Source organism: Mugil cephalus, chromosome 11, assembly GCF_022458985.1.
Source record: "Mugil cephalus isolate CIBA_MC_2020 chromosome 11, CIBA_Mcephalus_1.1, whole genome shotgun sequence".
Classification (NCBI taxonomy): Eukaryota; Metazoa; Chordata; class Actinopteri; order Mugiliformes; family Mugilidae; genus Mugil; species Mugil cephalus.
Window position 1 is genome coordinate 10979731 of NC_061780.1, and position 22627 is coordinate 11002357.

At 41.9% G+C, this 22627-nt stretch overlaps 1 protein-coding gene across 1 annotated transcript; it reads left to right on the plus strand.

Annotated features, from left to right (window-relative positions):
• The first annotated feature begins 1286 nt into the window (after positions 1-1286).
• pde11al (phosphodiesterase 11a, like) lies at positions 1287-11900 on the plus strand. Its single transcript, XM_047597838.1, has 20 exons — positions 1287-2409; positions 3225-3383; positions 4588-4677; positions 4990-5130; positions 5269-5333; positions 5528-5648; positions 5731-5806; positions 5892-5959; positions 6081-6173; positions 7045-7095; positions 7269-7415; positions 7498-7605; positions 7962-8071; positions 8154-8244; positions 8908-9008; positions 9273-9350; positions 9437-9500; positions 9678-9752; positions 9925-10008; positions 10124-11900. Exons 1-20 carry the CDS (start codon positions 1636-1638, stop codon positions 10454-10456), a joined length of 2829 nt encoding a protein of 942 aa, XP_047453794.1. The 5' UTR covers positions 1287-1635; the 3' UTR covers positions 10457-11900.
• Positions 11901-22627: the final 10727 nt, after the last annotated feature.

The following is a 22627-nucleotide window of genomic DNA, read 5'->3' on the forward strand; positions in this document are numbered from 1 at the left end:
TGCTGGTTGATCTTGACAAGAAACTCGTCTTCCCGCCTGAGATCATAACAACTAACCTCAGACCAGACCTGGTCTTGTGGTCAACCTCCCAGAAGTCTGCGTTCATTGTTGAACTAACTGTGCCATGGGAGGCTGCAGTTGGTGAAGCATATGAACGCAAACAACTGAAGTACGCTGACGTAGCAGCCGAGGCAGAACAGCGCGGCTGGCGTACGCAGGTGCTTCCGGTCGAGGTCGGATGTAGAGGGTTTGTTGCCACGTCCACAACCAAGCTTCTTAAGAGGATGGGAGTCCGAGGACAGGTGTTCCGCAAAGCCGTCAAGTCACTGTCAGAAGCTGCAGAGCGAAGCAGCAACTGGCTTTGGATCAAGAGAAAGGACCCCAACTGGGCTGCAAAATGAATATGGAGGGGTAAAAGCGGAGGGGGGCACTCCTGGGACGCCAGGTGTCGCCGTTGAGCTCTCTGGAGGTGTCGTGGGCCTATCAATGAAACACCGGTGAAAGAGAGTGCCCACCTGATGACCTCAGTGAAGCTTTTACCCCAACCCCACTCGATGCCAAGTTCTGATTATCTATGGGATTGTACCATCTAGTCCTACAAGCTCAACTATTAATTTCATGTTTCTGAAAGAGAGAGAAAAAAAGAAAACTAACAACACACACATCACACGTTTCACAACCACACGGGTCCAGACAGCGTGTGGGTGTCAGTATGCTTGTCTCTACAATGGAAAATATTTTAAGGCAAGTAACGTCCATAGCAAGAGTGTTTTTTTTCCCAATTGCATTCAACTTAGGGCAAACATTGCAGGAGAATAACAGATTTTCTTTGAGTGTTTTCACGTTTCACATCTATTCAGTCACATTCTGTTAGCTGGGAGCCAATTGCCCTTGAGCCATTCAGAGCTGTTCATAGGGGAAGATAGTCAGAGCTGCTTTTATAATTTTACAGCCATTCTATCTATCTATCTATCTATCTATCTATCTATCTATCTATCTATCTATCTATCTATCTATCTATCTATCTATCTATCTATCTATCTATCTATCTATCTATCTATCTATCTATCTATCTATCTATCTATCTATCTATCTATCTATCTATCTATCTATCTATCTATCTATCTATCTATAACCTTAGTTCAGTAGTCTACTCAGTTTTAATAGGAGCCCAGCACATAGTGTCTCTGGTGGCATTAAATAAAGAGAGCTAGTGAACAGTCTGCCCTGCAGTTTTCTTCTGTGATTTATTTATTTATTTATTTTTTCAATTTCCAGGGAGAATATATATGTGTAGGCGCCGTATTTTTCTACACCTCTGCATAGTAATGCACAGAACTCCCCAGAGACGCAGCCCAATCCCTGGCTTGACTGACAGGTGTAGCTCTTCTCTCGGGCGTCATCAAATTCGCTCTCGAATAAAGTGAATGTGCTTGACCACCTCTGCTCCCAGTGTTTCAGGGAAGAGCACACAATGGACTGGCTCGAGCGGAGAACGAATAAATTAATTCATGTTTTGAGGACATCACTTCTCTGAGAAGCTCGGCTGCAGCCGCCTCACCCCGTCCTCCACTCGCCTCACACTTGTTCTATTGCATTTGAGTGTGTCGTTTGGTTCTCTCAGCAGCTTTTAGCATGACAGCATATGACTTCTCTGATATAGAGGCGTTTTTGGATTGCCACCCGGACCTGTTTGAGGAATATCTCGTCCGGAAAGCAAAATGTGACCAGGTTAGCAGGTGGCTGAGGGAGCATCAGCCGTCGAAAGTGTCCACGGCTGAGGAGAAGAGGGGCGCTGCCATGGACCCGCTCTGGCCGACCAGCACCGACGGGCTCCGGCGCAGATCGTCCCACATGGAGCTGCGGCGGAACTTTGCGCGGTCCAAAGCTACCACAGCACACCGGACATACGACGAGCATGTGAGCTTGAGCGAACACGAGTCCCAGTCCAGCATGAGGCGACGTGCGCTCCTGCGTAAAGCCAGCTCACTGCCTCCGACCACCGCTCACATCCTGAGCGCCCTGCTGGAATCTAGGGTCAGCGTGCCCCAGTATGCGTCCAGCGCCATTGACTACAAGTACCGACTTAAAGAAACGAATGAGAGGGAGTTTTTCTTGGAGTTGGTGAAGGATATCTCCAATGACTTGGACCTGACGAACCTGAGTTATAAGATCCTGATAAATGTGTGTATACTGGTAGATGCGGACAGGTGCTCGCTTTTCCTGGTCGAAGGACCCGCTCACAAGAGGACACTGGTGTCCAAGTTCTTTGATGTGCACTCAGGCACCACAGTAAGACCGTCATCGAGCACTCTAAACTCCAACGAAGTGCAAGTGCCATGGGGGAAAGGTATCATTGGGTATGTTGCAGAGCATGGAGAGACAGTAAACATCTCAAACGCATATGAGGTAAAGATCTGCATAACTATTTACAATGTTATACTCAGAACAGAGATCATTCAAAATATCTGATGTCAGTGAAACTACAGAATATGAGTGGTGGGGGTAACATAGTTGTATGCTTTTTTGTACTAACGTGACCACAGACAATGAACTTCAGCTTGGAGATGCGCCTACGTGAAAAGTATCCACACATGTTAAACAAGAATAGAACACTTTTATTTAATTAGTTGTTTTTGAAGTTCCTTTGCCAGAGGGTGGTGTTCAGTGGCTGGCAACATTGCCCCACCCCTCTAAAACTTTTGCGCACGTTGATTAAAACTCTGGATAATTATCTCAGTTATAACATAAAGATAATGATAAAAAAAAAAAACACTATAGCAGTCAGAGAAAAGGGGTTGGGAAACATGCGTTATAATTCTCGTTGCTTCCCACGAGTCAGATCTCGCACGCTACCAGTTGCGCCCCACATCATTATATCATGGCCCTGGGCTTCTCGGGAAGCTATAAGACAACATGATGTTCCGGATCCCCCTGCGGTCTATTACCGCAGTAGTGTATACTGTACACATGCAGCGAGGGACATTAAAGCTTCTCACTGCATAGTGCAGAGCCACAGAGTTAAATGACCAAGAGTAACTGCGTAAGGGATGATTCATTGTGCGTGGCACAGAGGCGCGTAAAACCAAATGGCCTCACACAAGGCTGCAAACGTCCAGCCATTCGCTGGGCTAGTGTGGGGTTTTAAATTTCTGTCTAAATGAGATTACGTAATGTGTAATAACCGTAAAATATGTTTGTTTGTTTTACCTCCACAATCCCAGGACCACCGCTTCAGCGATGAGATAGACAAGTTAACCGGCTATAAGACTCAGTCCATCCTCTGTATGGCCATCTGCAACAGCGATGGAGAAGTTATAGGCGTTGTACAAGCAATTAACAAAAATCCAATAGGAACTCCCTTTACTGAGGATGATGAGAAGGTAAGGCTACATTGAGTTGATTAAAAAAACACACTTCATTCACGTTGCGGGCTACCAGAGGGTGGCGAATATCCAAATAAAATTCCTGAACAATTTTTCATCTTAAGCATTACTGTCACCGTTTGTACCATTAAGAGCATTTTAGAGTCGGATTGGAGCATCGTGTACAGCAGCTACCACCACCAACCACACACGCGCGCGCGCACACACGTGTGAAGACTGACACTTATTGCACAGTACTGCACTGTGCTTTGAATTAATGGCTGTGGAGAGGGGCAAAGTGTTCCCTCGGAAGCAAAACATCAGGAAAATGAAGAGAAGAGGTCAACCTTTTTGACTCAAGCGTTGAGCTATAAATGTGTCTGCTTCTGCGATATATACACACACTCATGAAACACACTGGGAGTTAATACTCCTTCATCTGCTCCCCGAGCATTCAGCTGGATAGATTAAAGCTTCATTCACGGTTCCACTGCTCATGGAGACAATTTCATTCTCCCAGTTTGCTGATGAGCAAATAATATATTGTGCATCTTGCAAATCTGAAAAGTGTTGGCTTCTTGTTTATGTGAGAAGTCAAGCATTAAAGTGGGCACAAATGTCAGTGTAGCTCACTTTGGATAAATAGACTGAAAATCTATAAAAATTATGCTAATGTTTGTAGATGGTAAAAATCAAGACTGCAGTCCAACCGCACCGAGAGGCAACTTTTTGTCCACAAGGTGGCAGAATGAAGTTGTGGAAGTTAATATATTCCGTGTTCATCCAGTGTGTTGTTTCACTTCGGCTTCAAAGAAATTCAGTTTGTAGTAATCAAAGTCATTTTATAATGCCATTGTTTGCACGTGAATCTAAAAGCAAACATTAAATGTAACCAAAGAAAAGCAACTTCAGAGACTAGTTTTCAGGCACAAGGAAAACCAGAAAACCCTTGATTTGCCAGTTCTTCCGGACGTTTTAGGACCCTTGATATCTGATTAAATCTCTTTCACTAAATCAATACTTCATTAACAGGGAATCTATCAGAGGGAAATTTGTGCTGAGAGGTGGCTGACTCCATCGTGACTTTCTACACACTCATTCATTCTGTTTCTCTTACCGAGTTGTATGGCCGTATGTTTAGCATACAAATAGATAACATTTATAGATTGTGCAAGCTTTTCACGTTTTTTTTTTTTTTTTTTTTTTTTTTACTTTCACACAGGTGCTGCAGATGTATCTACCATTCTGTGGAATTTCAATTTCCAATGCCAAGTTGTTTTCAGAGTCTCGCAAGGAGTATGAAAGGAGTAGGGTGAGAAGTTGTAAATTGTGCATTTACATTGGATGATTTATTGATCTTATACTCTCCATAGACTTGTAGATGAAATAAGTTTTATTTAACATCTTTAAAATAAAATATGTATCACAAAACTCAATGTAAACACAGCAGGATACTATTTATCTCACTTACTTTTAGTCAGAGGTTTAATAAAAGGGTTGACACAAGTAATACTGCAGTGCTGTGGCACACAAAGTAATTTAAAATATCGAATCATAAATATGCAAATGGTACATTCTTATAGTAAAACTAAGTAAGTAACAGCATGCATTGTGGTTGGCACAGGCTTTACTAGAGGTGGTCAATGACCTGTTCGAGGAGCAGACTGACCTGGAGAAGATTGTTCGGAAGATAATGCAGCGAGCACTGACCCTGCTGCAGTGTGAACGCTGCTCTGTGCTTCTGCTGGAGGACATTGATTCACCAGTGAGAACTTCTACGAACTTTATCAGCTTTTTGCATATTCCCTGCCTCACAGATCAATCTCTTGCTTGATGCCCCGCAGTTAATCAAACCATGTGGCGTTCTTGTGCGCACTCTGCTAAGCTGGTGACTTTCTCATAGGTTGTGAAGTTCTCCAAGACGTTTGAGCTCATGTCTCCTTTGTGCAACATAGACCGTGACATCAGGTGACTATTTTGAAAAAGAAAATCATGATTTTATTCTAGATACCGTTCGATGCACATGTCCCAATACAATGACCAGTGCTACAAAATTAGTTAGTTGTTTTATTCTTAGTGTGTATTGTTTTTTGTTTGTTTTGTACATCTAAGGACATGGACGTAACTTTTTCTTCCTGTTTTTTCTTTATTGGCCTCATCAGCATGGAGAAGTTATCCTGTTCCGACTGGCTGATCAATAACAGCATTGCTGAGCTGGTGGCTTCTACAGGGCTTCCTGTTAACATCAGTGATGTGTGTCAGGACCCACGCTTTGATGCTGAGGTGTGGCTGGGGTTATGCCTTTATTAGATCTCTTGGAGATTATATAAAAAATAAAATGTGATCCCAACTTCTCTCTTTGCAGGCGGATCAGGCCTCTGGGTTTCACATCCGATCGGTATTATGCGTCCCCATCTGGAATCGAACACATCAGATAATCGGTAAGTCACCCAGGAAAAATCTATTTCATGTGGCTGGAAACCAGTTTTTGCGTTACGGTCATTGACTTCTGCGTGCTTTGTGTAGGGGTCGCACAAATTCTGAACCGTCTGGACAGGAAGACGTTTAATGATGCAGATCAGAGATTATTTGAGGTGAACTGAACACAAATCTAATGGCAGCTGCAAAACTAAAACCACTGTCACACCCGATACACTGAATCTTAAGGTTAATTTTACTTGCTTTTTTCCCCTCCAACCTGTTCTTTGTGTGCAGGCATTTGTGATATTCTGTGGGCTTGGAATCAACAACACTATGATGTACAATCAAGTTAAGAAGACATGGGCCAAACAGTCAGTAGCACTGGATGTAAGCGTGTTGATTAAACCAAACAGTTACACAGTTGGATGGTTGGTGAAAGGGCTGTAGGGAAACCTCAAGTTGGCTAATTGTCTTTTTCTTTCGTTGGTTTTAAATTTGTAATTACTGGATGACTGAGGATGTTCACAGGCTGGAAATAATGCACAAATTAAACATTAAAATGCTCAGTGAAGTTGTTTTATTTTTCACAGAAGCTACTAATTAATTAACAATATGGTACCTTAGAGCTTTCTTTTAAAATGGACTGGGGATATTAATATAACAACAATGTGACTTTCAATAGACATAAAGAAATTGTTTAATGTGCTTATATAAAAATTGATTTGTGTTATTCCCCTTGAAATAAATTCCAACTGTGTGCACAAGAATTCATTCATTTAAGAAGAACGTGTTGTTCATTAGTGCCTCCATCTGTGCTCTGCTCCAGTGGCCGCTATCTAACCCGAGCAGCCGCGCTATCCGCAGAAAACACGCCTCTGTTTTTTCTGCTATAAATATTTCTGCTGCCTTCAATAATTTATGGTAAATACATGTGCCAGTCTGCTCACCTCTCATCAAAGGCAACACTTCACGTGCTGCCGTATTTCTGTCATACAATCTCGGCTGGTTCTTTAATCACCCGGCGGATTTCTTTCGCTGTTGGGAGACCAACTATGTAGCAACAAATTGGTTTTAAAAAGCAGAGATGTGCTTTCTTTGATCCCGATTATGTAGGAACACATCGTAATTCTTGGAAAATATTGATTGTCTCCTGTGGCAGCCTCCCAGAGAGTAGGTCTTATGAAATTTATGTTCTTTCAATCATAACACTGCACCGGTTTCCGTTTCTCACTATTTTGCATGATTTTTACCCTTTCAGATGTTGTCCTACCACGCTACCTGCTCCAAGGTAGAAGTGGACAGACTTAAGGTAATGATCAGCATGAATGAATGAGAATAGGTACTGCATATATTGCCTGCTTCAATCACTGCACGGAAACATGTGGAGTCAACGAGAGTTTCAAATGAAACTATTTGGTCATTGCAATCCTTCTGTCCCTCGCTGGCTCTGTGTGACTGACAGTTTTGCCCTCTCCCCCTAAGGCTGCCAAGATCCCCCTGAGCAGTGAGCTGGGCATTGATGAGTTTCACTTCAACGACTTCTCTTTGGACAGTGACGCCATGATCACCGCGTCACTCAGGATGTTTCTGGAACTTGGTGTCGTCCAGAAGTTTAAAATTGACTACGAGGTGAGACCCTGAAATGCTGCGTGTCCTGTAATATGCGAATGGATTTCTCACTGCGTAAACCTGTGTGTCCTTGTCCGTGCAGGTTTTGTGCCGCTGGCTTCTGACTGTGAGGAAGAACTATCGAACCGTGGCATATCATAACTGGAGACATGCTTTCAACGTGTCGCAGTGCATGTTTGTTATGATCACAGTAAGTTTCAAGTCAAATTAGATCCAAGTTTATTGTCTTCAGTTAAATTTATTTCTTGGCTCACATATCTTTCTGCACTGTCTTTGCTGAGTGTTTGCTTTCACGCTATATTGTCAAACTGCATATTCAGGGAAAGAAAAATTCAAGTAAGGTTTTTAAATTCGTGCTATAAGTGAAGACAAAAAGTAATGAAGGTTATTGCTAATGGCTGCCATGGGAAATGAAACTTTCCAGCGTCATCAGGCGATCTGAGAGCATGCAAACACCAATACATAAATGACCACAGTTCCCGATTGAGCCTATCTCGTCCTATTCTGTCATGTCCTATCCCTTTTTTCCCCCATTTCTTTGCACAGACAGCCAATTTTCAGGATGTCCTGTCAGATGCAGAGATTCTGGCGCTGATGGTCGGCTGTTTGTGCCACGACTTGGACCACCGAGGCACCAACAATGCATTTCAAGCCAAGTAAGCCGCAGCAGCACTGAGATATGAGGAACAGAGGGTCTTGCTGGTGCCAGAGAGTGTCACTGCTGTTTTGTCTCCGCAGGACGGGTTCTGCTCTGGCTCTGCTCTACGGGACGTCGGCCACACTGGAGCATCATCACTTCAACCACGCAGTCATGATCCTGCAGAGTGAGGTCAGACCGGCAATTCCCCAAGTTCACTTGCATCCACATTGTCCGAAGAGCTCTCAGTTTCCTTTTTCTCAGCTTTAATGTCGCATGTTGGCATCTAGGACTTTCCCTTTTAAGGAAATTTTCTTAATCCACATGTTCCCTGTTTTAGGCCTTGTGAAAGAAATAAAATGTTAAAAGGACCTAATGAGTTTTAGGCTAGTCTGCATTTCTTTCCCTAGATGGATTAGCTTCACAAGAACACACCAAAGCACAATAAAAATGCAATAAAGACCCAATAAAAAGCAACTGATCATCTATTAATACATTCCCAATCTCCTGTAAAACATTTCAATAGTGGGCTGAGACCCCTGAGCTAGCAGAAAGCCTCTGCTGTCCAAAAACTGCTGGTAGGCGGCAACAGTAAATAGAGGCTGCTTTGTCTCAGGTGTAGATCAGTTTGATCATCTGGAACCATGTCCTCTATTGATTTACTTTAAAAAGAGGGCAGAGAAAGTCCATACACAGGGCTAATTAACATCGCTAGTGGGGGCTTCACTGGACAGTGAGCGATGACTTTACCAATGCACTGGGTTTAGGGAGACATTTTGGCCACTATTACTCATCCTCACTTGCGTTTGTGGGTGTGTGTGTGTCTAGTGTATACTATTGCTTCTTGTTTCACAGGGACACAATATCTTTGCAAACCTCTGCTCCAAAGAATACAGCAACATGATGCAACTATTGAAGCAGGCTATTCTCTCCACAGACCTTACGCTGCACTTTGAGTAAGTGGTCTTTTTCTGTACTTTTTTGGTACTTTCAGACCTGAAGCAGTTAATGACTGTTATAATAATATAATAATGAGTAAATATTAAACTGACGCACATTATCTAATGCATTCTTGTTAGTAATTAAAAAAATATATATGCTTGAGTGTCTGTTTCATAACGACGTGTCTGCATGGTTCAACAAAAACCATGTCTTAGAGTGTATTCTTCTGACTCCCAACATTTTCTTTGGTGTTTTCGACTGTCTTTTTTGGAATCCAGGCGCAGGACCAAGTTCTTTGAGTACGTTCTGTCAGGAGAATTTAGCTGGACAGACGAAGGACACAGAGAAGTTCTCAGGTTTCTACATTTTGTGCTAAGTAAACACAAAAAAATGTAACTGCGAAGAGCGAACCAAGGAAAATGATCTTTGATGTCGTCAACAGGTCTATGCTGATGACAGCATGTGATCTGGGTGCTGTCACTCGTCCTTGGAAGATATCTAAACAGGTCAGGGCTCCCATCACAAAGTTTTTCTCTGCTTTCTAACATTGCACGATGGGATAGCAAACCAAGAGTAGCATATCATTAATGCTACTTAAAAGAAACAAACACATTCATTTTTTCTGTATGGGAGAAAAAAAGCTTACTTAAGCCATTATCTGTCTATTTTTTCATCTTCCAAAGGTTGCAGAGCTGGTGACGAGTGAATTCTTTGAACAGGGTGACAGGGAGAGGTCTGAGCTTAAGTTAACCCCTGCAGTAAGTGAGAAAGCTCCCAAGTCTTATCTTTTACTGGAGTGTCCTATGCCATACTGCATGCTGACAGACACTCACACCACAACTTCAGTGTGACCATGATTTTGTCTTGTGGTGCTTACAATGAATGTATCTGGTCTTGGATAACAGAACATTATGATCTGTCTCTCTGTAGGCCATCTTTGATCGGAATCGCAAAGACGAGCTACCTGCCTTACAGCTGGAATGGATTGATGGGATCTGTAAACCACTATATCAGGTAGACATTCCTTAAGACTTGAAGAATTGGTCTCATTTAAAAAAAAAGAAAAAAAGGGCGAGGTAATGATAAAATTTGAAATTTGAAAGTCATCTCTCCTGTGTGTCTCTAATAGGCTCTGCTGAAGCTCAACAGGAAGCTACAGCCGATGGTGGATGGGATCGATGCCAATCGAAAGAAGTGGCAGGACCTCTGCTCATCTTATCAGCTGACACGCACAGCGTCAGTATCCAATCAGAGCGCTGAACCAGGTCAGAGTAATGAGTCCGGCGAAGATGCAGAAACCAGTGAAAGCCCAGAGTCTTTACAGACTGTGAAGCCTATTGAAAATGTCAGGTTTGGGTCAAAGCCTAAGTGCAGTCAGGCTCTAAGGTGCAGAGTAAACAAGGAACCACATGATGACGCAGCAGCATCAGCTGGCTACGCATCATCAGCAGGAAAGAAATAAAGCGGGCGTATCTATTGGCACACATGGGACTCCAGAAATGCCCTGTGATTTTCTAACACACGCGCTAACCTTCGCTGTCTGGGTAAATGAAATGCAGCGTTCATCTGCTGAGCATTTTTCTTCTCCCAAGCATCACTGTGCTAAACTCAGGAGCGGGATTTATTCCCATCATTCAAACTCTCTCTGCTCAAAGGGCAGTTTCCCAGTTTCTGTCTGCCTGAAGGTTTTTCCATTCTGAGACGAATATGAACAAAAGGCCGTGGAAACCAAAGAGGGCCACTTCTGACTGTAACGTTTTTATTGGGTCTGTCTTTAAAGTCACAAGCCTTTACTAAACAAAAAAGGAAACACTGTGAAATCTCAGATAAATTGTGAATGTAGACTGGAGAATGAAATTGTTCCTGAATGTGACTCACTGATAGGTATTACCTCAGTTGCAAATATTTGCCTGCATGTTGTTATTTTCAGTGTTTAATAGGTTAGCTGAGCTGTTTGACTCTTGTTCTGTGAATTACATGCATGTATCATGTCAGTAATATACACTGTTACATTTTTATTAAAATGAGTAAAGCAGATAAGTGAGAGAGGCTCAGTGTTACTGACTTTTAAGAAAGTTTCGCACACGTTAGGACAAACTGCTTATGTGTGACTTTCAGGCAGTGGGACAGTTTAGTTTTGAGAGCATTTATCACTCTTGCAAAGCACCGTAATTCTTTGTAACAGAGTGAGACAAACACATGGATGTGTGTCTGCATTTGTGCGTTCAGTTCGATGTCAGATGTACTTTCACATGTTAGCTGTAAGTGTTATTGCTAGGCAACCTTAGGCTTGAGGATGTTTACATGTATGCCTTGGTTCAGCAGAGCTATGCTAATTTTGTCGTTCAGCAAATTTTAAACTATGGCAAGTATGAAAAACACTGATGCGTTTGTCTCACTCTGCACTTCTCAGAAAACTGAACTATGCCTTCAGAAGTATCATGTATGTACAGTATGTAAAATAGAAGTTTTAAGGTTTTCATAAAGCAGATTGTGTATATTAAACAGTATTTATTTATACATGTTTGCCGATGCATGCTGAACATGTCCAACTTGCATGTATCCCGTTTGATGTTTACTCATTATCTTGATGCCTTTGACTGCCCTATGAGATTTGATTTGCATGAAAACAATGTAACAGAAATACTTAGTGTCGTTATGTAAAAATATTGTTACTGCGCTATTGTTGACGAGAAAGGATCAGAATGTCTATTTTCGATCAATCACAGACTGTACCGAACTTATACATTCATTATTTTTCATACACCTGGCTCTATATTTATAACTATCCCCTTAAAACAAAACTTTCTTAGAGAAAGCATTTGTTTCATTTCACAGTAAAGTGAGAGGCACGTTTGGAGTCTGTCTCCACCTGATTTTGTGAATAAAAAGCTGTGGCATGGAAACTGACTGTTTGTTGTCTCAAATTGCTATTTTAGACTTGACATCACAGAGGAGGCTGCAGATTATAGTAAGATCTTCTGACAAAACAGTGACACTAATGCTGATAAATCAGGGAGGAAATCCTCCATGGTGCGGGTCCCACTGACAGTAAACAAAACACATGAGTAAATGTGACTTGAGCATATTCTGCACACTAAACTTGATGGATACTGTCAAAAGACAGTTTTGAACATCTCTGTTGTTACCACAGTAACTAGTTTTCTCATGCATTCATTAATTTAAGCACTCTGGGCAAAATGTAATTTTTTTTCAAACACTTCACAGTTTTGTTGCTGACCATGTCCATCCCTTTATGACCACAGTGTACCATCTTCTGACGGCTACTTCCAGCAGGATAATGCACCATGTCACAAAGCTCATATCATCTCAAACATGACAATGACTTCACTGTACTCCAATGGCCTCCACAGTCACCAGATCTCAATCCAATAGAGGAACATTTGGGATGTGGTGGAACAGGAGATTCTCATCATAGATGTTCAGCCGACAAATCTGCAGCAGCTGAGTGATGCTGTCATGTCAATATGGACCAAAATCTCTAAGAATTTACGAATGGTCATGAAAGGAATTTATTGCTATTGTTATGGAAAGTATTTTTGGAGTCTGGTTCAGATGTTTAACCTTGTATTTTTCCAACAGATAGAGTATCTTTGAAATGATATGGAGGAAGAGTGTTGCAGGTTTTGTCAAAGTTGATATTTTTTTCTGCGTGCTGTTATGAATAGACTGGAATGAATGAAACAGATAGTATTTCCATTTCTGATGCTCCGTCGACCTGTGATTGCACCATCCGCTTGGAATAACTAAAGGACTGGGCAAAAAAAAGGATTTTTTTTTTGTCTTTTCCACAAGACAATACCCATAAAAATGAGTAAGCAAGTAAGGAGAGCAGTTAAAAAAAGACACACTAAAGGTTAACGCGTCGACAAAGCAAAAAAAAAAAAAAAAAAAAAAACTAACCTAACTAACCTCAGTTTTAACTGAATGAAAACCTTTACATATTCATACAATCTCTTTTAAATCCTGTTATTCATCTGTGCGGAGTGTTTGATGTTGGTTTTAATAAGGCACTGAGGTGAGGCAACAGTAGAAGCCGAAGAAGTGTGTAAAACTCAGTGCAGCTCAACGCGCATGCAGCCCCCAGCCGCCGAGCCATAGACAGAGCTGGGCCTTAATCTATAATTTAACATGGATTGAGTTTATTCTCCTCAGGGTCGATGATCAGGGGAGAACCGGATGGAGAGAGGAGGGAGAGCTTTCCAGCCTCATTTCTGATACAGGGCCTGGCTCTGCCGTAGTCTTTGATCTCTCTCTCTCTCCCTCTCTCTACCCGTTTCTCCTCTCTGTTGTTTTTTTCCGTTTTATCTCGCTCACATACAGAAACAATGTCGTTCACTCACATTCCGCCTGACATACTGTACTATAGGTACCTACACGCCGACAAACGCATGCACATCTTAAACGGGCTGTGAAGAACAAACACCCCGAAGAGCCTCCTGTGATGTTTAATAACATCTATATTCATGTGTCTAGTTTGTATCCCGAGTCATTTCTTGTGAGACGAGGGGGCCGAGAATAGAAGCCAAAATAACCGGCCATCACCTCTGAGAAATGAGTTACAGCAAAGCTTTTAAACACTGTGTGCGTAAACATAATCACGGTAATGAGATGACTCTCTGCAGCTGCTTCGAGGAAATGTCCTGTATCCATTTTTGGAAACTAGATTGCCGGGCAAATGAAATAGACTTTAAATATTAATACGCGTTCACTATACTAATGTGCCAGAAAAAGCTTTGTTCACCTCATGACTATTTATTTTATTATGTGCATTTATTTTTTATAACACCATGCCAGATGCCCGGTTATGAGTTTTCAGAACAGATAGCACTGGCATGTATCAGCGTGACAAATTCATTCATGATGTATTCAACAGAACGTATTCAAGTTAGAGCTTGAACGCAGACATCGGGAAACTTTCAGGCAGTTAAAAATAGCCAAGACTTGAATTATTAGTGGCATAATGATTAATAGAGACTTGCATATGCCTCGGTGTATTGCATGTATCCCGTTGTATATAATAAAGGGTTTTATTAATTAATCATACAAATAAAATGGAAAATCACGTACCACAGATAGATAGATAGATAGATAGATAGATAGATAGATAGATAGATAGATAGATAGATGTCAGGAGAAATAGATCTTTCCGCCTTTGTCTGCCGTGGACTGACCAGCTCATGGTGAATCCCACATGGAGAGTCATACAGACATCCACTTGCGTGGAACAGGCTAATACCCCCAACTGCCGAGGGCTGTTTTTAAAATCAAGCATTCCTGCTGTCTTTGAGCTCAGCAGAGAAACAACGTCTTACTTGAAGGTTTTCTCCTTCGGCCGTCATGCAACGCAGGCACAGACTCAGTGGAGATCGGTGGGCGCTTTATTATCCTCGCCATCCACTGCACTGCCTTGTCTGGCTGTCTGTCACAATCAAAGCATCCTCAGTGTTATGACGTGGGGATGAATAATTCATTCATGCAGGCAATTCACCGGTTATGTAATAGTCAGCGAAGCATCAGGAAGAGCTCTACTCTGAAACTGTGCTGCGAGTTAAGAGAGAGAGAGAGAGAGAGGTAGAAAAAAAACAGCTTGTTGATATTAGCTGTCTCTGTGTGTGTGTGTATATTTGAACAGACAGGATCCGTCAGCTGGTGTGATAATAAGTCATGCTCAATAAGTACGGACGTGTCAAAGACGGAACAGCTTTCCTTCGGATGAAGCGAACCACGTCACATCACATTACACGACACGTTTCTCCTGCAAGTGCTCAAAGCGAAGAGTAGAGCTGAAATAACGAGTCAGTCAGTCAATCGACTGCTTATCATTTCGCAACAATCTGGCAATTGCTTTTGGCATATCATTTACGGATAGTTGGTTAATAATCAGTTCATCAAAGAATAACTGTCATGATTAAGTGAGACTGAAGTTCACCACTACTTGTAGCCCAAACCATTACCATATTATTCAAGATTAATTGAGCAAAATGCAACTCTGGGCAAAGATCTTGATCTGAACACAAAAGCAGCCTAAGCATTAACATATTTGCATGAACATAGAGCACTGTTTGGTGTATGTACTGTAGATTTCAGAATTTCTCAATAGATTTTTTTATTTTTTTTCCCCCACAGAGCTGCTGCTTTTCATTTTGTTTAGTTTTGCCTCCCTCAAGTGGTGAATAAGAGCACAGACATTATTGTGCCCTGAGCAAAAACTGCTCCAACTGAAAAAAAAATTGAAATACTAATAATAATAATAATAATAATAATAATAATAATAATAATAATAATAATACTGCAGCCTTACATGTAAATAGAGGTACGGAATGTCCCAAAACACAGGTGAATTACATCACTGACATCAGAAAACATAAATAACAAATTGCCTTGCGAGGGAAGAGAGACAAAGAGACGGAGAGAGCGAGAGAGAGGGCGGAGCATGTGTTCTTGACCAATGCCATGGATTTGACCAGAGACTTTGGAAGAAAAAAAAAAAAAAAAAATGAAAAGGACCTTGGGTAGTATCTCCCTGTCCTGCTGACAGCTGGGAACGCCCCTCCCTGATGACAGACCGGAGCTGGATTCCTTCAATGAAAAGCCCTTTGATTGTTGGCACGAACTCCTCTGGTTTGGCTGAATGGCTGTCAGCTCTGTCAGGGTGATGGACGGGCGGCTGTTTCACCCCCTGATAGAAACAAGCCCCTTCCAGCGAGCCGCTAACTCTCAGAGAGCAGGACCTCTGCCAGTCATCTCCTAACCTCTCACCAAGCAGATGGAAACAACCATCAGAGGAGACGGAGGAGTGCAAAAGTGATGCAAAGTCAGCCCAGTAACCACCAGTTAGAGAAGCTAAGGACTGACTCCTGGACAGGCTTGAGCTAAATCAAGAACAGGACATTTTTACTAACCTCTCCACTTTCAAGGTTGCTCTTGTGAATTCCGACATGTGCAGGCCTCATCTGTAGAGCGGGATCAATATGGAGTACTTAAAAAAAAAAAAAAAAAAAAAAAAAAAAAAACATTTAACTTAGGGAGTTACTGATGTTGATTCTCCTAAAGGCATTCACTCAATTATTCAGCATGGTCAGAGACTGTAGTTCTTACCCCTCTACCTTTATATACTGACGAAAAGCGTGTTTCTCTTTTATGGTTTGTTTTGTATGTGAGTTTTTTTCAGACTGTTTAAACAGCAGAGGTTAAGAGAAGATATCAGGTCTCTGGGAGCCACACTGCTCCAGTGTTTAGCCTGAATTGCAGACCTTAATGCACCATTGTTAATATGTCTACCATGACTGGTCATGCAAAGGCTGCCAGCTCACCAGCTCAGGATTATCCGACACTGAATCACCATCCTTTTTATGTCAAAAGAAATTTTAAACACCGCAAATGTGAATGTACACAGACCACAAATCTCAGCTAAGTTTGAAAATATTTCACTCTCCCCCCTCCTAATCTCCTCTCTTACTCACGCACGCATAGAGTACATCAGCTCAACTGTAATTGTTTATGCTGACTTCAACTTAGCCCCGAGCTCCGCGCCGTGAATCACCGCTCACCACCATCGTGACAGGCCTCCGCGCCGAGGTGGTCCTGTTCACCCGAGAGGAGCGGCGCTGGGTTTGTGTGGGCATCCAGCCAGCTCTGACCTTCGAACATGCGAACACAAACGGGAAATCTGTGTCTGCACAGGCCTCACCTGTCATCCATTCTGCCCTCTGACTAAAATGTTACTCCTGGGTATTGCGGGTTTTGGCAATGTACTTCTGTATATATAAAATGCTGGTATTTGTATAGTGGCAGACACATTTCATTTTGAGCAGTTGTATCTATGTTCTCATGAAACAGCTGTGACACAGTCTTTTATTTGTAATATATTTCTAACATGTGCTCGTTCTCGTTAATTTGAGTTTTGACAAACAATATGCAGAAATAAAACAATGCACCAATACTTGATTAGAATGAAGTATGTCTACTGGTCCTGAACTGGAAAATGCATTCAATTAAATTAGAGAAAAAAAACATATTCTACCAGATTAAAAAGTTATTATTAGGTTAGTTGTACATTTCTCTTCAGTTTATATTAACGGCTAATTCTAGCAAAGCTAATTGCACCATCGATCTGAAGAGAATGTGAAAATCTTCAAATTTAAGACGAATAAAACTCTGTTTTGAATAATAATTTTCGCCTAATTGCCTATTCTTAAAATTATATCTATTCCTACTCCTCCATTGAGAAATCCAAACAATATAGAAATATTGTTTAAAAGTTGAATTTGACAAATTTGTCCAAGTTTACACTGACCCTCCACCGAGACATCTTATCTTATCTGTGTAACATACGGGAGGCGTCAAGTTTTGCACTGATGTCACAACAACAAAAATGCTTGGATGGTGACACATGAAGCACAAATTTCAGATTAGCACAAATGTTTCGCTTCAGCGGCTCCAGTGCTGAAGCTTTGCACGTCATCCTGCGCGATGAGATGGGGCGAAGCAAAACACATTTTTGAGTGTAGGAAATCTTATCTCCCGATATCTTTGGTTTGATCTGACATCACTATTTCAGGTTGTTTAAATTCAGGTTAGGCTTTAACTTGTTTCTTGCTCTTCCTTTGTTGGCAGCTGTGCCATTTCATCCACCGCTCTGAGTGAAGGTGAAACATGAAACGCACTCTCAGGGTCTCATGCTAACACTTAGTCTTCTTTCTTCAGATCTTAATAAAATATGCCCCTGACCGCCTGTTTATCTTGTTGTTTTAGGTTCATCGTGGACTTTTGACCAGAGTTTCTAGTCACCTTGTGTCTATTTTTTTATGGCAGTGCCAAGCTTTTAAAAAATGTAATATATATATAGTATTGTTTGTATCAAGTTGTCCTTGTTCCCAAATCCTGTTTTTTATTTATTTTACCAGAGAAAAGTCAGTAAATAGGGAGAGACGTGCAAAATCCATCCAAACTACTTCTCTTAAAATAAATTTAATCAGTAAAATGTGAGTCACAGAAGTCTACATTGCCCATAAATTTTTCTCTCTTTCACATCACGCCCATTGACTCAATTCAACCCCAGAAAAACCAGGCGGTGGATTTCAAGGGATGGGGGATGGGGGGGATTTCAGGGGGGATATGAAGGTCTGAGAAACTCAAGACCTCATGGCAGCATACCACTCAGCCATCACGAGCACTTAACGTCTAAAAACGCTGCAGTGTTGTTTACTACGGGCTGTGTGCGAACAAAAGCCGGAGCCCTGGTGTCTCTGCGCGAACAAGGCCCATCTAAAAGCAGAAGGGGAAATACAAGCCGGCCCGAGCTCGCCACTTCATTTCCTGACTGGTAAGAGCTTGTTTCCTGTGCATCAGCCTTGACATGGCATTTCACAGGAGGTAGCTTTGCCACTTGTCCCCCGCCCCCACCCTTCGTATCCTCCACTTTTGACTCTCAGCTGCAAACTATTTATTTTAAAGACGCGCAGAGTAACCGTTTCCAGATTAGCCACTGATAGGATTCAAATTGAAAATGGCACTTGGGAGGTGGGACGATGTAAATCAGCTTCATGTTTTGTCAGGCACAGGCGGGGGTTCAAACCAAAAGGAGACGTTGTGGTTTTTCCTCACTCTGCACCAACTGGTGGAAAGAAAGCTGGGGAAACACATTACAGGAATTATTTCATGGAAAGTATTAAGCTGTCTACTTGAGGTAAAGTAGTGCTTCGTTCAGAAACTAGTCACTGTGATTTAAATGAACCCAAACATTTGTGCTGCATATGTCCGACAAATGTTACACATCTTGCTTTCTCCCCATTAAAGCAGCATTACATCAATAAGTATTTTGATCCAGATATACAGATATCATTCTTCTCTGTTCACTGAACATGAATCCACATCAAACTGCGTTATACGTGGAGTTCTGGATAAAAACTGATAGTTGAACTCAACGGTCCCTTCTTTTTAGAAGCTCAGTCCCAAAAATCCCAAGACAGCCATCGTAAAGGCAACAGCACTGAGATCCAATGAAAAAGCTGTCACAAAGATGATTCAAAACAAATGATTCAAAACAATAATGACCATGACCTTCCTCTTTAGCTTAGCTATGAACCTACTGTCCCCTCTTCAGTCAATGGTTCTATGAAATATTGGAAATTATGTGGAATTAAATAAAATGACACTTATGTAGAATTCAGCACGACAAATATACTGTCACTCACGCTCTGACTGACCCATTTCCTCCAAAGTTGGGCATTTTCTTATTCTTTTTTCCTATTGTTATTGTTTTTGAGACCACCTCTAGTGGCCATTTGAAGAACTGCAGCTTCTGGCGCTTCTCTTTTCAGCCCTGGAGGTTGCCGCTTGTACATGTGTGCAACACAAACACCCTCAGTTGCCGGTTGGCTGGATTCTTCTTCAATGGATGGCACTGAGCCATTCTGATTATTTCTCATTTGCAGATCCAGAACTGTGAATGAACACCAATATGCAGAGGATTAGAATGGCTAACTCCACATTTGGGGTACGTGTACAGTGTGCTTTAGAGGCTGAAGTGTTCATAGTGTTTCCATTTAAAATGGCAAGGAGAGGAAAGCTGGCTTCAATGGAGAGAAACATTGTAATTCTTAATCATGGGGATAAAACTTGCAACAGTCTTTCCTGGACAGTATTTAACATTTTGTCCATTTGAAAAGTCCTGTTTGTTTTTTGTGTTGTCAGAATTGGAAGCTTACAGCCAATTCACATTGCGAGGGGCCAAGGGTTTCTACCTATTAGTACCCCTAAAATGAAAACATGCAAGGGACATGATTGGCTTTAAGATACTGTAGAAGTGAATGTCCATTGCTTGTGTTTTTAGTTTGTGTCTGAATGGAAATTTCTCCTGGCCACCTAACCCTCAACACTTCCGATAACTTAATGATGTAAGAGATGTAGGTACTGTGAGGTTTTATATGGATTAAAGGATTATGCGATGTAAAACACAAGGTTTGGCATTTTGGGCAATAAAATATGTTTTCTAGAATTCTAGCAAACATTTCATTGCTTGGGAAAGATTAGGAGTTGCCGTGGCTTGTGTACACAAGTCCTCAGATTGTTTTGGTCCTTTATTCTGAGTTTGCTGGGTAATTACTGGCAGGACCTGCTAAAAGCTGTAATTTTCCAGATGGCAAGCAGGCAAGACGGAAGAGCTGGTCGGTCCCACCGTGGGCTCTTGCTGGAGCCTGTACAGTATCACTTCAAATGGCGCAGAGCTGCTACAGGCGTGACTGGGATGAAATGTGCAATGGTCAAAGTACATTTGGCTGAAGAAGAAAAGCTTCACAGTCCCAGAACCCAGAAATCAAACCCTCTGTTTTCCAGGGGAAAGCTTTGTGTCCATCCAGACCCATGCTGACCAGACGTGGGGTTTGATTTCAGATGTTTCCTGCAGCAAGAAGGGGAGGGTATGGGGTTTGAGGGGTTGACTCCTGATTGGATGTGGAGTAGATCTAAAGTTCAAAGCATACAGCTGTGAGAGAGACGAGGAGTGAAAGGTCAACAGACTGGATTCGGTGGTTCGCGGCGCTGCTCTTGATGAGAGCAGACAGTCAGCAGCTGCACAGTGACAAGGAAATTTACCAAGGCAGAGGTCTTTTCATGACTCAAGGATCAGATACTATTCAGCTGTCTACTTGGTGAAACGTGCATTAGGAGTCTGGCCATTGTTTTATGACTTTCATATGCGATAAGAACAGAGAAAACACTTCACAATCCAGATTTATCTGCCCGTCCTGTGTAAGAGTTAGAGTATGCAGAATTTGTGAGGTAAATGTGATGATTCAGATAAAGAATCATCCATGTTGTCTTCACCCCTGTCGTCAAGTTGAGCCAATCCATTCTACTTTGTTCTTCTTTGTCTCAGACTCCCACTACCTACATGAAGTGGACTGAGTTTCCTGTTTGGATTGCCAGACCGATGATGGACATCTGTGAAAGGGAACACTTAACATTGGAGAAACCGCAGTCGAAGGGGATGTGTGACAAAGGCCGGCCACAAGAAAGCAAACGATCTTTTTCCAAACAGCAGTCGTCAGGCTCGGACTGAGTGACTAGTGGAGCAATCCATCAAAAGTTAGTTAGTACATGTCTCAGATTGCATCAGAAAAAGAAATGCCTATGATTATACCCTGTTCAAACAAATGCTACTTTTGAATCAAAGCAAATTTCAAAAAAGTGTCTCCTCTAAATTTTGATCATAAAAATGTCTCAGGGTTAGTTTTTAGAGAATCATTTTTAGCAAATGCAAAAATATGTATAAAAATTTGGGGTTAAGCGATACTGTCCAAACAAGTTGAATATCATTTCATTATAGTCATTACTTTCTAAAACCCTCATGACAAAGTCAGTCATGTGAGCTGAGTGACACATTGCTCTGTGAAAGGACTTCATTCAACTTCACTCATATTATATTCTGCCCTGAGACAACTTGCCCGATCAGCCGCAAAACTAAGAAGAACAAAACACTTGCACAGAGAGAAAAAAAAACAAAATGAGAAAGAAAGGCACACAGAGATACTGGGCCAAAAGAAAAAGTAGAGGCAGGGGGGAAATATTCTTTTTAGGTTCAAAGGCGATCTTTCTCCCCTCCATTCTTATCCATTCACTTTGTGCCACGTTGGCCCTCGAGGGGGAAATGGGAGCTGCTCGTCGCCGGTGCCATTCATCTGTCAGTCACAGCGTTACAGGATCCAATGGTCTCCGTATAGCGGGGTGGAAACCCCCAGCCCAGAGGCACAAGGGATAAAGTCAACACCTGTTCATGGTGCAAACAAAACCACCTCCACTGTAACTCGTCAATGTTTACAGGTCAGCTGACCCCGATGCTTTACTTTGAGACACTGACAGAAATACTATTAAGTTACTGGATGTTCATCAGAAAACTTTACTGCAGAGATGAGGTATCAATAGTAAAGGTTAGGTGAGTTAGGTTCATGATCGTTTTTCAGTTTGGTTAGGATTTGTAGCTCAGGTCTGACCAGTATTATAAATGAATTATTGAGTTTAGTTGCATGTACTATAAATGTTCTGAAACGAGACATTTCCGCAAGCAATGGCTGTTGGTCTGCTGCCATCTGTTACTCATGAAAAGTCCTTTTTCTTTCTGCCACTGCTGTACACACAAATAAGACATAAACTGCACTGGAGCCAGTGGCCCATGACCCTGACGGATTTCGTATGTGACTCTTGGTGATTCGTAGTGTGATCTAAAGACAGTCTGGGGAGTGGATGAAGGTGCTGAGGGCTTCTGAGGTGGCGGCAGAGTTGGCAACGGTAATGCATTTGAATTCTCATACTGCTAATACCCTAACCCCTTCTGCATTACACGTGGGAATGTTCTCCAGGAAAGTCTTTAAATATGCAGTCAATCAATCAGCCAGTAATGAGAATGTGTAAATCTCTTCTGTGACGAGTTCAGGCTTCAATAATCTTTTAGCATACACTGCCCCTTATCCAAGCAGATTAACACTTGATATGAATAACAGGACCAATGTGAGTTCTCCCGCCCTGGCTGTAACCTGAGAGCTACGAAGTGGAGCTGAGGGAACGCCAGGGGCCTTTCCATGTGAAAAGGGTCCAGTCAGGCTTGGACTGA

What these genes read in the sequence shown, in the direction of transcription:
- pde11al (XM_047597838.1), top strand. Translation starts at nt 1,636, where the DNA reads ATGACAGCATATGACTTCTCTGATATAGAGGCGTTTTTGGATTGCCAC. An exon ending in AGGAGTATGAAAGGAGTAGG is followed by an intron (nt 4,678 to 4,989) that starts GTGAGAAGTTGT and finishes TGGTTGGCACAG; the next exon opens with GCTTTACTAGAGGTGGTCAA. An exon ending in GCATGTTTGTTATGATCACA is followed by an intron (nt 7,606 to 7,961) that starts GTAAGTTTCAAG and finishes TTCTTTGCACAG; the next exon opens with ACAGCCAATTTTCAGGATGT.